General features: G+C 34.5%; 1 protein-coding gene across 12 annotated transcripts in view; it reads left to right on the top strand.

Moving 5' to 3' along the window:
• LOC135132413 (protein turtle) overlaps positions 1-16,331 on the top strand; it is a 257,464-nt gene that overhangs the window by 168,432 nt on the left and 72,701 nt on the right. For 10 of the 12 annotated variants that reach the window (XM_064060557.1, XM_064060548.1, XM_064060517.1 and 7 more), the window contains one exon: positions 3,074-3,225. In XM_064060557.1, coding sequence (XP_063916627.1) covers positions 3,074-3,225 — 152 coding nt within the window. The remainder of the gene's footprint in view (positions 1-3,073; positions 3,226-16,331) is intronic. The other 2 variants (XM_064060531.1, XM_064060510.1) reach the window with 1 other exon arrangement.

Here is a 16,331-nt window from a genome sequence, read left to right as displayed (position 1 = left end):
CTATTTTTTTAACAAGCAAATTAATTTATTTTTATTAAATGGTTGTCTGTATTCTTTTGTAGAAATTGCTCTTTTTTTTAATTGTTTTTGAAAGAAGTATAACTCAGCCGAGTCTCCCTTCTCAATGCATCGATGTTACGCCACTAATGGCCCGGCTACAAGTCGCGCAACTTAAGCCCCGCCCCTGTACCCTTTCGTGCTGAAATTACTTCTAACTTAACAGACGGGGGAATAATAATATAATACAATTACGTAAAAGTGGGCGGTCTCATTAAGAGAAACCTTAATTCCAACGATATCGATAGTGGGAACTAACTTAGTAACTGAGTCCATTTTTAAAATTTCACAGAGAAATTGTTTTTATGAGCAATTAAAAGGCCTCCACCCCTGTTGACTCATGGCACATTGCGATCGCCTGGATAAACGTTGAAATCTGATGGAAACAGCTCACAGTTGATAATATATTTTGTTAGCTATGTTTCGCTTAAGCATACGTCATACTCAGTAGCGACTATCGAGTTGTCAAAATTTGCGACTTTGGATCTTAAACCACGTACATTTTGATAGTAACACGTTAGAAAACCAGAATTGTTGCTGTCTTTTGAAAAACTACCTCATATATGCATTTATTGAATATATGTATACGACAGTGGTGTAGATATTATGTAAGAAATATGTTTTATGAATTTATGATTCTTGAGTTAAGATCATACATATCGACAGCATAGCTCGATTTTATGCATTTAATCAGTCAATTTCAAATTCAGCGGTATAATTTAAACTAAATGATTGTAAAGGTGATTTGTTTGACTCTTCGTTAAACTGTGTCACATTCGTTAAATTATTTGCTATTTGGGTAGCAACATTTGCAAAGTGATCATTAAATTCGGAAGCTGTTAAATTTATGGCTATGGGGTTTTGTGCTTTATATTTAATTCGGAATTTATTAAATACCATTTTGATTTACTTTAGTACATACTATTCGCAGTATGATCAATAGCGTTTTTTTTGCTGTGATTAACTTTTAATTATATTCTTGCTTTAAGTTCATCAGAATATTTGGACAATAGACACAGATAGGTGGAAATCAGAGACCTACTTTTTCATACTCTACGGGCCATGAAACGTCGAGAAAACATGAAAGCAGTCACTCATCGAATCGAACCTATTACAATACTTCCTTAGCTTACGCTCGGGAAGTAGTAGTTTCTACATACATTTAAAGTACTGAAAAAATAAACAATTATTTTTTACACATGGAACTATATTCTATGCTGTAGTATTTGCGTATCGAGCTATTTATATGTATTAATGAATGATATTTTCAGCGTTTGAACATCCATGCTTGATATTCTCTGATTACATTTATTTTATCAGATGTTACAGATCTTGTGGACTGAAATTTCCAGTAACGTTTATTCAAGTTTTACATAAACATTTTATATTTACAATTTACTACTTAAAATATTAGTAAGTTCAATTTCACGACACTAGTAAATTGTAAATATGTTATAAATTTAAAATTTCTGTGAAGTTCAAGTTAGTTGATTTTTTATTTGGAGGCGTTAAAGTGCAAACCACAAATCGCCTCCGTTCGATTAATTGGTTTGTTGTTACTGTGACTGGCCATAGTGAAGTATTTACTTCTAATGGGATAAGGAGAGCAGATAATGTTGGCGTCATTTTCATCAATCATGATTTTGTACATTGTTAAAGTCTTGTGCTTTATCAAATTATGTTAAACAGTCATTTTTGTATGTGCAGATGATTTTAACAGAGGTACATTACAACTTAATATTTCATCATCATTTCAGATTTTAAATTTTGAAAGTATTTGTTACGAAGAAAACAATTAATTCTTGTATTATCCTAAATGGACTTACCTGCACATTATTTGTGGAGTTCACTTAAAAAAATCTGTTCTCACTCACTTTTTCAGTAATCACGAAAACAATTTCCTTAAGTTTTTCTTAAGAGTTAGCATGATTTTGACAGTCCGTTATAAATTTTTAACACAATTGTTTTTGTTCGATGACTGTAAATTATGTTAGCTTGGTTTACATGTTTTTCATTTTGCTATATGTAGGTTGTTCTGTATCTGTCTCTCTTCATCTCTATTAGCCGCTTCTTTATTTATTGCAGAAATATTCATTTAAATATTTTGTCCTGCTATTTTAAATGTGCAACACCCCTTAAAGATTAAATTAGTGAGTATTACGAAAAGATATTCGTTTAACAATAAGTTGTACTGCTTTCATTTTTAGCAAACATGTAAAATTTTTATTTTTTCGTTGATAGCAAATAAAAAAAATGCGTATTTATATCATTTTGCAATGCGCTATATATAATGTATATATATATATAATATATATCTATGTAACGTGGATCTGTCCATGTATATAATGCATTCAGAGTTAAAATAATATCATCGAAATCGGATATTCATTTTATTGATATCTTTTATTATAAAAATTTTTGGGGTCTTTGATGTCAGTTAATGGAGGCATATCTTTTACTCATCGGTATTTGCTGAACATAAACATATGCTTTAATAAAACAAAACAGCAAAACAAAGAATTATTGAAAACATATTTGAATGGATATTTTTGCTTCTGCTTTATGTAGTAAAATGAAATGCTACTTGACACCATAAAGAATTTTATAACACGAAAATGTTACGTATTTGTATACAATTTTTAATTAGATAGTTATATTTTTTTGTAACATATACATGTAAAATTTATTATTGTGTCAAAAGGTTTTTAGACTATTATGGTTTGTTTTATTGTATTGTCATTTGGTTTACGACGCTTATTAAAGTTGAGACCGTTATTGCCCGGCTGTGTAAGGTTTTTGGTCTCAGCATGGGTCATTGGATCGTACCTTACGTAGTTTGGAAAGTTATTTGCATTTGCACATTAAAACGCTAATGCATAAACCATTTAATATTATTAGTGTTCTTGAAAACTACTCCATTTTTTAAATTTTCAAAATAATTCGAATCAGTTTTGAATGTGGAGTTTTTTCGAACACTACTTTTATATTATATTAACTACACTAGTAATTTTTAAAGGGACAGGACATACCAATTTACATTTGGTATGAAAGCTATCCAACTCATAGCGGCGAAGGTTATGAAGGAAGAGTGTCAAGAGTGTCACCGGATTCTCCGTATGGCGCCGCTTCACTTAACCTGACGAATATTCGCGAGTCGGATCAAGGCTGGTAAGTGTAAATTTAGTAAATATTTTTTGCAAATATTGTTGTTTGCAAAAGTATTTTATTCTTAAAAAAAAATCAGCAGCATTTATGTATGCAGAGTAGAAACTAAATGCTTACACTAGTACAATATAAGTACATTAATAGAATCAGTATTGTTTGGTTATACTACTGTTAAAAAATTAAGACATGTTTTAGAATAAATAAATCTTGGAACTTGAGATGATAAATAAAGAACTAAAAAACCCAATTCTAACCTTATGAAAATTCAGGAATTCCTGAGATGAAATTTAAATGAACAAAAATCGAAAACATGTAGAATGACAAAAACTGTTTTTTTAGAGAACCATTATTCTGGTCCAATTATTGTGACGTCAGGTGTTCAGTAGGGTAGCCATCTTGGGCCTGTTCTATTTTCCTTATTTGTTAATGAGTTGGCTTGTCAACCCATGTCAAGTATGTTCAGTAATTGGATTTATTCTGTTGAACATACAGTAAAATAATAATATTACTATTAATAATATTAATTAACTCGACTGCTAACTTTGTGGAATTTCTGTACATTTTGAATAACGTTACTCTTGAAGGCGTTTCTGAAATTAAAAATTTGAGTGCAATTCTAGGGGTCCGTTAACTTGGCACCACCAAGTTAATGAATTTTACTCAAAAGCTAGCACCTCGTTGTTCTAACCTAGCACCAGCTAGCACCACCAATCAAAAAGCTAGCACCACCTAATTATTGAAATAAAAGCCTTTTACTTTCGGGGGGGGCCAAGTTAACGCTAGCCCCCCGACATTATTTAATTCTCATGAAAAGTTGGTCCGAGGTAGTTTAGACCTAGCACCAGCTAGCACCAGTAGTCTCATAGCTAGCACCACTCTGCAAGTATTAAAAAAAAATTAAAAACCAAAAAAAAAGTAGCCCCCACTTTTTTTTCTTTAATGGTAAAAATCAGTAGGTTAATAGTCTAGAGCTAGCACTCGCTGGATCCATTAAAAAAAAGTGTGTTTTTATTCAATAAAGCCATGTAATAAAGGGTTATTTTCGGGGGGGGGCTAAGTTAACGCTAGCCCCGCAATATAATTTAAAGACAATGAAAAGCTAGCACCTAATAGTTTAGAGCTAGCACCAACTAGCACCATTAGTCTTATAGCTAGCACCATTAAACAAACTAAATAAAATAATTGAAAAGCCCTGAAAAAATAACTCGCATCTATAATTCCCAATCGTGGGCGGAAATAAACTATCTTTGAAAATTAATACATTACAATCATCCATTACTTATAAAAAGTCATGTTTTCTGCATTGAACAGAACTTAATATCTACATTATCTACATATTTAATTAAATTACATCACTTGCGTTCAAATCGTTCTTCATTTATTTCAACACACTAAAAATTAGGCCATGATACATGTGATCATTTAATTTTTTTCCACAGTCATACATTTGACTGACATTACGTAAATAACATATTTGAAATAACAACGGAGACTATAAAATTGAAGTCATTTGTAATTTATAAATCCGAGGTTAATGACGAAAACCTTTGTAAACTCTAAATTCCTAAAAATATTATTAAAATAATTTAAAATCCTAGAAACTTAACAGACAATGTGTCTAGAAGTCAAGTACAAATTATGAAGTTTTACTATCCGTAATAATAATCCGTATTTTGGGGCAAGCGTCTATTCTTTAGTTTCGCGCTTAGTAATACTTCAGGTGTACGGACAAAATAGCATTTGTGAACAGTTTGGTGGGCCTTGTAGATCCCTACTACACTTATACAATGAATATTTGTTTGAATAACACGCTTTAGAAGCAGCTTATTTTCAAGTTAATGCAAATTCATTACTTATTACTAACAAACACATTATTCATTTTAATAAGAACTAATTTAGTTTTTTGTATCGATAGTGGTTTATTGGAGTTAACACTTTAACCATAGTTCCTTTATAACAAATTTTATTACAAATTTGTAATAAAGAAGCTCTAACTTTGTTGTTGCGACGGTAATATTCTTATAAGATCGTAAAATTAGCATCATATTGTCCTGTAGTAATCTTGTAGTGCAAACTGTCGTCGTCAAAACGGACTCTTCTTAATCAGGGAAACTGTAATTCTTCCATTAGTTCTACTCCGTGCCGATATACACGGTGAGTCACTAAACGGGTGCTCCTCGATATCTCAAATAACTGTACAACCTTAGTGTTTGATTTTTTTCCAATCACTAATAATAATAATAATATAATTAATGAGATAGTGAGGACCGCGCGTTTAGTGATTCGGAATTGGAAAATGGTACAGCCAACGAGCTGTGAATTTAAAAACCGGCTTTTTTTTCTAGTAGTGATAACTATGGATGGTTCTAATTAACATTAAAGTTCGTATTAGTTTTCAGAAAGGGATTGTGAAGACACGCTTCTTTCAGAGCGTAGTCAGACATCTACTCCCCTCAATGCCGGGTCGGATATCCCTAATTACAGACACTGCATACTGTCGGTACTTTTCTACTATGACTATGGGACAGTAAATAAAATAAATAATTTCCAGAAAACATATATTGTAGGCATGGGCGCCGGCAGCGGGGTGCAAGGGGGTGCACTTGCACCCCCCTGGCTTAGTATAAAATACACACTTTAATTTAAATCCAAATTGCAATCTTCTAGGAAGTGGATAATGTTTTTGAAATGGCTTTCGCATTCAGTTCTTGCAGCACATATCCTAAAAATTCTTCGCAAATTATTGAATTTTTATTATCTTGATCACAACGCAAATACCGAACTCCAGTCGATAATTGTTCTGTGTCACTAATATTAGCAGTCTCATCAGCCAAAACGTAAAAAACGGATGCCTGATTCACATCCTCAATTATTTTGCTCTTCACAACATCAGTACAAGTTTCAATCAATTCATTTTGAATTTGATGCGATATATACAAAGAGTTTCTTTCTCCTGATTCTAAATGATTTTTTTTAAATTTCATCCCCAGATTCAATTTGAAAATGGAGAAAATATATATATATATATTAGGGTGATTCAAAAAAAAAAAATAATTTTTTTTTTCGTGTCAAAGAGGTTCAAAAGTTTCTTTTCAACGTAAAAAAATACCAGTTAAAAGTTGAGCTCTTAATATTAATATTAAGACCGTCCGCATCGCGTTTTTCTATTTCCCATAAGAATAACATGGGAAAATTTTTGTTTGCACCTTCTGATTTTTATTGCTAGCCCGTCGTGTGTCGTGAAAAAAATTCAATCACATATTTTTATAGAGAATTGAACGCTCTACAAAAAGTGTCTCCTATGATTTTGCGAGAAACCTGACTATGATTTTTTAACCCACTGATGCTGAAAATGTTCGGAAAGAGTTTTACTGGCCTTATTATAGCATAAAATTATAAACAATTACTGTTTAAAAAACTAAATTTAAAATGTGTATAAATTTTTGTGGTGATTTATTCCAATAAGACCATCAAATTTATTGTAATGCATCAAAAACGTCAAAATTTGGATAAATTTTGTTTGTTACTATCCGTCGGTATGAGTTCGCAGTAAAGAAATACGCAGTGGACTTAAATTAGCGTATATATTCAGACAGTAACAAAACAAGTGTTCTTAACAAGTTATTCCTACGAACTAAAGGCACATATGTCTCGAGTGGCCAGATTGCCCCTCGAGGGTTGAGGGCGGTACGACCCGAGGCGAAACCCGATATCGGTCGAGTCTGCATGAAACGAAACATCCTCCCGCCCGGCCGTACACGTCTAAAAACAAAAAAACAAAGGGTCTACATGGCTACGATTAATCTTACACGGTCACCGCACTGTCTTCCATGGGTAACACACACAGACGATTGACGGCGCGTTTTGTCACTCCGGTGCCTGTTTTGACAGTCACAACCCGCACAATGTTGTCACTTCCTGGATGCAATTCCACAATACGACCCAATTTCCATTGTAGCGGTGCGATATTTTCGTTCTTAAGGACAACCATTGCTCCTACCTGAAGAGGGATCGGATTTTCGCGACGCCACTTAGTCCGCGTTTGGAGACTTGTTAGATATTCTCTCGTCCACCTTTCCCAGAAGAGTTGGCGAAGTTGTTCAACCCTTTGCCATCGAGAGAGGCGATTTTCCGGCAGATGTAGAAGGCTTGGTTCCGGTGGTGCCGTCAAGGATGTGCCGATTATAAAGTGTCCCGGCGTCAGAGGGTCCAGGTCGTCGGGGTCATTACTCATGGGAACAAGGGGGCGTGAATTAAGAATAGCTTCGATAAGGGTTAGTAAGGTACTCATCTCTTCCACAGTAAGAACTGTGGTGCCCGCTACCCGTTTAAAGTGGTATTTAAATGACTTGACCGCCGCTTCCCATATTCCTCCAACGTATGGAGAATTCGGTGAAATAAACTTACATGTAACCCCTTCGCCGGCCAAGTTGCTAATGACTCGTTTTAATTTTTTGTAAATGCTAACTCGATGGAAAACGTTTAAATCTGGTTGTGTTTGAGATATTAGTGTTACATTGCGTCTTTCCGGCGGAAGTTCTGTTACATGATTAGGCCAATGTGACAAATCTTTAAATTTGTTTATTGCGGTTCGTTTTGATTGACCAATATCAAGAGGTCTTGTTTTGACGGGAAGCGCTATTGAAAACTGACCATCTGGGTCCCTTTTAGTGGTGGTGACGAATGAAATTTCGCAGGTTTCGTCGTCAGTGGTGAAATTTACGTTATTAGCCATGCCCTCCAATTCCCAGAATTTTGACATCTGGTGCTCCAGACTGTTGGTGCTTAAGAGGCAGGAATTTTCTCTTGGCCCTTGACACTGCAGATCCACATTTGTATATGTGCCGCCCACTAGCCACCCAAAGCAGCTGTTCTGTACATAAGTAATGTTGTTTTGTAATTTTATACGCCCTTCTCTCAAAATGTCGTAAAATAGTCCGGCTCCGATTAAAAGGTCTATTTCGCCCGATATATAAAATTCAGGATCCGCCAAAGTTAAATTATCCGGTATTCGCAATGGTGTAGGGTCAAATGTTTCGACTGGTAAATTATTGGTGATTTCTGGCAGTACCAAACAGCTGATTGTGTTTGAATAATTGTCACAAATTGATTTAATAAAGACCTTTGCAGCCCGAGTGAGAGTAGTACTAGTTTGCCCTATACCAGCAATAGACACCTGACATTTATTTAAATTTAGTTTTAACAGTCGGCATAATTTATCGGTGATAAAATTACTATCACTACCGATGTCCAAAAGCGCTCTAACTTTGTGAAGCTGGCCATTACCGTCCCTAATTTTAATTACGGCTGTGGAAAGCAACGTGAGTGACTTAAATTCAGTCGAACAGCTATGGTTATTTACACTTTGCGGTTCCCTTTTTTGTAAGTGTAGTAATGTGTGGTGCCTGCCATTACACGTTCTACAATACCGGGAGGTACATGATCTAGCGTCGTGGCCCTCGCGTAAACAATTTAAGCAAAGTTTTAGCCTTTTTACTTCGTTAATGCGGTCTTGGATGCTAAGTTGTAAAAAAGCCGTACATTGTTGTACGAAACAATGGGATGATTGTTTACACTTTGGACATATCGTTAATTTACGTTTAACTTCGGGAAACTTAGATTTTGTGAAGTTGTACCGCGGGTTTTCCGAATTTACTTCGAAAGAGTTGCAAAATTCCATTGATTCAAGTGTTTGGCAACGCTGTGATATGAAGGTCGTCATTTCCTTCAGCGTTGGCAGTTCATTGTTTTTTAATTTTGATTCCCATTCCCGTTTTGTCGCAAAGTCAAATTTTGTGGACACCAAATAAATAAGAACTGGATCCCAATTAGTTACATCTAAATTTTGAGCTTTTAGCGACTCTAAATTTGCATTTAACTGATCTAAAAGCGTCCGCAATGAATTTGGAGATTTGTTAACTTGTGTTAAATTAAAAAGGCCGTGGATGTGATTGTGAACAATTAAGCGCTTACTATGATAACGCTCTTTGAGTAATCGCCAAGCAGTGTCATAACTTTGAGCGGATATAGATAGATTATCAATAATTCGTTTTGGTTCGTCCCCAAGGCAGGAACGCAAATAATGCAATTTTTGTATTTTTTCTAAGTTGGTGTTTTCATGAATAAGGGTACGGAAACTATCGTAAAAGGCCGTCCAACTTGTATATTCCCCGTCAAAATGAGGTAACTCGATAGTGGGCAATTTAATATCGGTAGAACTACTAGATGCCTTAATTGTAAACTTATCGATTAATTCTTCCGCCTTTGAACATAATTCGTAGTAACGGTTTTCATATTCAAATCGCTCGTTTTCGTCTGGCTCGGCGGGATCGGCATCATTTTCAATTGTTAATAATTCAAGTTGATCTTGTGCTTCAATAAACTGTTTTAATAGCGGTTTAAAATTGTCATAACGTAAACACAATACCCTAACTTGATCGGCAGATTTGATCGTATTCAAAAATTTATCAAAATTCGTGGTAGTCGTACGTATTTGTCTTTTTTTTGTTTTTAAACTGGCTTCCGTCATTTTGGAAGAGGTGAGTACGTCAAAGGAGACAAATGAAAAAGTGTGAAGACAGGAAGAATAATGACCACCGACCTGTCCTTTGTTGTGGCGTCCTGTGGTTTGTCGCGTGGACAAGGGTGGCTTCAGTGATTATGTGCAGCTTCCGCAGGGATGTCGTCACCACGGGGGGCTCGATCCGTCGGGCGTTCTGGACGTCGTGGCGTTGAATGCTCGGCACCAGTACTTCTTTTGCTGCCGCGTCCTGGTTGGACGAGTGGATGGGGTGGACGTCGATGTCCGTGTAAACTGCTGAAGAGGATGTCGTCACCGCAGAGGGCTCGATCCGTTGAACTTCCTGGGCGTCGTGGCGTCGTAAGCTCGGCACCAGTTGTTCCCTGTTTTGGCGTCCTGGTCTGACGCGTAGATGAGGATAGCGCCGATGTCCGTGTGGAGTTCAAAATGAGGATGTCGTCACCACCGAGGGCTCGATCCGTCGTATTTCCTGGGCGTCGTCGCGTCGTAAGCTCGGCACCAGTAATTCACTACACACGTCGTCGCGATCCGGCTCGAAGGACCATTTTTTGTTTGTTACTATCCGTCGGTATGAGTTCGCAGTAAAGAAATACGCAGTGGACTTAAATTAGCGTATATATTCAGACAGTAACAAAACAAGTGTTCTTAACAAGTTATTCCTACGAACTAAAGGCACATATGTCTCGAGTGGCCAGATTGCCCCTCGAGGGTTGAGGGCGGTACGACCCGAGGCGAAACCCGATATCGGTCGAGTCTGCATGAAACGAAACAAATTTAACTTTAGCCTAAAATAACTCTTCAACTATCAGGTTTCTCGCACAATCATAGGAGACACTTTTTGTAGAGCGTTCAATTCTCTATAAAAATATGTGATTGAATTTTTTTCACGACACACGACGGGCTAGCAATAAAAATCAGAAGGTGCAAACAAAAATTTTCCCATGTTATTCTTATGGGAAATAGAAAAACGCGATGCGGACGGTCTTAATATTAATATTAAGAGCTCAAATTTTAACTGGTGTTTTTTTACGTTGAAAAGAAACTTTTGAACCTCTTTGCACGAAAAAAAAAAATTTTTTTTTTTTGAATCACCCTAATATATATATATATATATCCTATAATGTATGGGTGCACCCCCCTGCAAATAATCCTGCCGGCGCCCATGATTGTAGGTAAATATTTAAAAATAGGTTCGACTTAACTGTAACTCCATTTTTTTCTTTTAAGTAAATATAGATATCTATACTGTGCTGAATACTTTGATGTAGGCAACATGTAATACACATCAGGAGCATCTTTGATCAATCTGTTAATCTTTTTAAACTAATAATTACAGCACAAAACAACAACACAAAAATCATACTATGTCATAAATGACAACAAAGATGTCGGACAACTAATAATGGAAAATTCAAACAAAATAGAACGTAATTTATTCAATCCTTTGACGAATATAAAGAAAAGAAAATAAATAATATGTTTCTTAATAATAGGGTGGTATGGTTAAAACTGCTCGCCTTTTCTATCTTCACACAGCGCTATCCTGTGTTCAAAATTTCTACGTAGTCTATTTAGAATCTCGGGTGTTAAATTAAGATCTGTACGACACCACACGATCCTTTTGCGCAAATGATCTTCATTTTGAATTGGAAGGGCTGAAGTGGTATGGATGAAATCAGTTTGCCCTCAGGGCGTTAAAAACCGAACTCGGAGTAATCTGCATTTGTCTTCCGATCTGCTTTTGACTCACGTGAGGATTTTCTCTATAATTTCAAACAAGGCAGCTTCATTTTCTGGCATTGTTACTGTAAGATGCCTAACTTTAGTTTTCTTAAATTGATCAACTTCTCTTAAGCTTTTTTCGAGTTTAATAAATGTTTGGTTAGAAGGAATTGTATCGCCTGGCATATAGATGAACGACAGCCTCAAAATTTCCATAACATTTTGCCAAAGTTAAAAGCATATTGGTTTTTTTCGGAATTCAAAAACGTTATTAGCAAAAGTTGAAAATAATTTGACTGCTACAAGAAATTTAAGAGGAAGTTATTTATGAAATGTAAAATGTGTTGCCTATTCAGACTTATCCAGCTGTGAACAGATAAAATAATCACACTTTAACTTAAATTTGTTTTACGGCAGCTATAAAGTAATACAAATTTACAACTAGTTCCAACTTACTCATCTAATGTAATAGAGGTTACCACTTTAATAATACTTGTGATTTAAAAAAGAGATAGAAAGAAAATAGGAAAATACTGGGTACAGCTTAACAAAAAAAATGCACTTATAAAAACAACATTCGTGATTCCTTTACAAAACTATAATGTATAAAAAAAGCAACATGCAACATAATAAATGTCAAACATCTTCACGTTTTCGTTGTGAAGAAATGCATATCCTACAAAAGGTCCAGAAGAGCTGGGTTTCGACTCCCTCGGTATCCAGTAACACCACATTAATTATAATTTTGATTTTTGTGGAAAATTTGTTTAAGAATATCCGGTAAACGTGACGTCAGTTCATTTGTGTGAGTATGTACGCTTAATGGTTAGACTAATAAATATGGACTTTTTAAATCTATAATTCTTTATAAATTTCTGGTTTTACATGAACCACATCATTGTTGTACAATATGTTGGTCCACACAATTTGTTAGTTAATATATATTAACTATGAGATATGTTAGAAAATAATTTGCATTTTAACCAATAGACACTATATTTCGTCTATTTCGAAACTAAAGAATAGACGCTTGCCCCAAAATAGGGATTATTACTACGGATAGTAAAAATTCATAATTTGTACTTGACTTCTAGACACAATTTTTGATAACTTTCTAGGATTTTAAATTATTTTAAAAATATTTTTAGGAATTAAGCGTTTACAAAGGTTTTCGTCATTAACCTAGGATTTATAAATTACAAATGACTCAAATTTTATAGTCTCGCTTGTTATTTCAAATTTGTTATTTACGTAATGTCAGTCAAATGTATGACTGTGGAAAAAAATTAAATGATCGCATTTATCATGGCCTAATTTTTAGTGTGTTGAAATAAATGAAGAACGATTTGAACACAAGTGATATAATTTAATTAAATATGTAGATAATGTAGATATTAAGTTCTGTTCAATGCAGAAAACATGACTTTTTATAAGTAATGGATGATTGTAATGTATTAATTTTCAAAGATAGTTTATTTCCCGCCACGATTGGGAATTATAGATGCGAGTTATTTTTTCAGGGTTTTTCAATTATTTTATTTAGTTTGTTTAATGGTGCTAGGTATAAGATTAATGGTGCTAGTTGGTGCTAGCTCTAAACTATTAGGTGCTAGCTTTTCATTGTCTTTAAATTATATTGCGGGGCTAGCGTTAACTTAGCCCCCCCCGAAAATAACCCTTTATTACATGGCTTTATTGAATAAAAACACACTTTTTTTTAATGGATCCAGCGAGTGCTAGCTCTAGACTATTAACCTAGTGATTTTTACCATTAAAGAAAAAAAAGTGGGGGCTACTTTTTTTTTGGTTTTTAATTTTTTTTAATACTTGCAGAGTGGTGCTAGCTATGAGACTAGTGGTGCTAGCTGGTGCTAGGTCTAAACTACCTCGGACCAACTTTTCATGAGAATTAAATAATGTCGGGGGGCTAGCGTCAACTTGGCCCCCCCCGAAAGTAAAAGGCTTTTATTTCAATAATTAGGTGGTGCTAGCTTTTTGATTGGTGGTGCTAGCTGGTGCTAGGTTAGAACAACGAGGTGCTAGCTTTTGAGTAAAATTCATTAACTTGGTGGTGCCAAGTTAACGGACCCCAATTCTAGATTTAGAGATACGGTTTATTTCTCATATTGATCATGTTCTGAATAACTCATTTCGAACTTGTAGCTTTATCAAGCGTCAGTCTATTGATTTTTGGAATATTAATTGCCTACAAAAACTGTTCGTAATTTTAGATAGACCGATTCTTGAATATTGTCATGTTATTCGGTTCCCATTTTGTAAAACCCATGTTGTTCGTCTTAAAAGACTCCAACGTAAGTCAATTATCTACTTCTTTAAAGTGGGAAACGGCTAGTACTTGTAAACCTGGAACTACTAAAGATTAGAAAACTAAAAGCCGAAATTTGTCTGACCCTTTTATGTTATTTGATATTAGAGTACCCAGATTATGTTCTCAATGTACTGAAACTTCTGTACCTAGATCTCATCGTACCAATTTTACGTTTCATTACCACAATCGATATATATTTAATTGTGGTAATTTCATTATTACCAATATATAAATACATATATTGACAATAATGAAATTATTGAAAAAAAAAACCGAGTGTGATGTGTTTGTTAGTAGTTACGTAAATGTTAATTTTTTAATGGTAGTTTTTTCTTAAATTTTATGAGACTATTCTTATTCAAAGGACCTTTATTAACTTCATCGTAATATCAAAAGGATGCAGTTTTTCGTAAGTGAAAGTAGTTTACACCACTAACGATTCTTTCAAGGATATATTCGATACAAGCTCTCACAGGCCTTGATGGCTTAAGCTACTTATTTTTAAATAAGTGTGTATGCACTCTATCTGTGACATTGTTTGAAGTATTTACCAAATCTTTGAACATCGATAAGTTTCTCGAAATTTAGAAAATGAGTTATATCAAACTTATTTTCTAAATTTATGTAAACATCTTCCAGATACGAATTTTGCTTTTTTAAAGTACTACAAATACTACGTTTTTAATGATTTTCTTATTAAAAAAGATGTGGTGTCGTGGGATACCAGGTAGGAACGAAGTTCCTTCGGCTAATGTAGAATCGACACAATTTGCAAAAAAAAAATCGTGCTCAATTTTATGTAGGTTTTCTTGATTTTTCTCTTAAATTTTGCTGATTAGTTTTTATTTAAGTACAGGAAAGTATTTAGGAAATTCAGTATTTTAGGAAATAATAAATTACGTAAAATAGGTAGAATTATCAATATATATATATATTTAAATGTTTGGAATTGAAGGGAGAATTTGTTTTAATTATTTAAAAAGGGATGAAAGAACGAAAAGAAAGAGGGAGAAAGCGAAAGGTATTATAGTGAACCAAGTGTTATAACGTTATATGGCCATCATAAAATCATCCCATTGTGTCGAAGTTAAGTTGTTTACAATAGAAAAGGTTTTAGGGTCGTAAATAACGTGTCCACTGCAGCTCGACCGGCTCTTGTGGTTTCGTTCAGGGGCGGCTTTCACTAAATATGAAAATCCACCACTCCACTATTTCTTTACTACATGCAGCCGCTGAGGGTTCCGAAATAACCACTCGCTTTGAAAGCCGGCCCTGTTAAATATGAGCAAGAAATGTTTAGAAGATGATTTATTGCCAACCGGTAAGCTTAGTGCGAACCACACAAAGGGGGTATTTATTTGCGTCAACTACTTTTATGATGGCCATATAACCTTATAGGTCTTGGTTGACTATATTATCCACTACTCGCTTGTGTATACGACTGTCGCGCCTGCGCACGTCACATTTAACGGTTTTATTCCACGGACTTTTTCTTACGGTTTTACTATCACATTTGTTTCAGTTCGGTCGCGCAGCAAAATCCCTATCTCCTCCAAGCCTGCCGTAAGGAACTTCGTTCCAAAAACATTTTTTTTTCTTTTTGTCATACAGTAAAGCATAAAATTATAAAATGTTTTGTTTATACGGAATTAGAATTTAATTAGGAAAAGTAAAACATAATTTTCGAAGTGCAATTAAAAAATCTAGTACATATTATAGGGGTAGTAAAAGTATTGAATCCGATCTCATGTATTCTTCGGTCATTTAATTAATTGTTTGTGGAACATTTCCTAAATAGTTCGAGTTACAGAAGTTCGATGGACCCTGCTTGCTTTTATAATATCTCCATTGTAATTTTAATAAAAAAAGCAGCCCAGTTTAACTGAAAAGTTTTACTTCATGTGGAGGCACATGTATATTTCTACTGAGATTATTCTGCATATCCGAAGAGATATTCACTACTAAACCTATTTCAAACTTCTTACCACGGTGCACAGCACCTTCTCAATTCTTTAAATCACAAAATGTTCTTTTGGGCAGAAGCAAAACGATTAGACACTGACAATATGATACACTCTCCAAATCTTACGTTGGGGACAGCGACAGTACTTGGGTACAGAATGGTGTTCAAACTTAACTGCAAATTGTGACAATCTCATAAAGTGTAAATCAATATGATTATTCCGTATTTTTCTATTTTACCAGAGATGCCGGTTGCAACTTGTAAGAAATATTTAACTGCATAACATTTCTTTTTAAATACAAGGTACTGTTAGTGTGAGTACTGTCAACAAAATTTCAAAGAAACTATTTCGAGCTCTACGCCACTATTTGAAAATTTAACTTAAGCTATGAAGTTTTTGAAACTAAATCACTAATAAATTAAATAAAGACAGCAATCAACTGACCGTCATGTAAAAGAGACAGAAACAGAAAATGTCCGTGTCACAACTCTTTTCTAAAGTATATCTAGGGACTCTAGGGTGTAGTACCTTGGATCAAGTTTAGATTTGTTGC

The sequence above is a fragment of the Zophobas morio genome, unplaced genomic scaffold (assembly GCF_036711695.1).
Source record: "Zophobas morio isolate AGI-343-1 ecotype UQ-CSIRO unplaced genomic scaffold, CSIRO_AGI_Zmor_V1 ptg000002l, whole genome shotgun sequence".
NCBI lineage: Eukaryota > Metazoa > Arthropoda > Insecta > Coleoptera > Tenebrionidae > Zophobas > Zophobas morio.
This window is presented reverse-complemented; position numbering and strand designations above follow the sequence as displayed.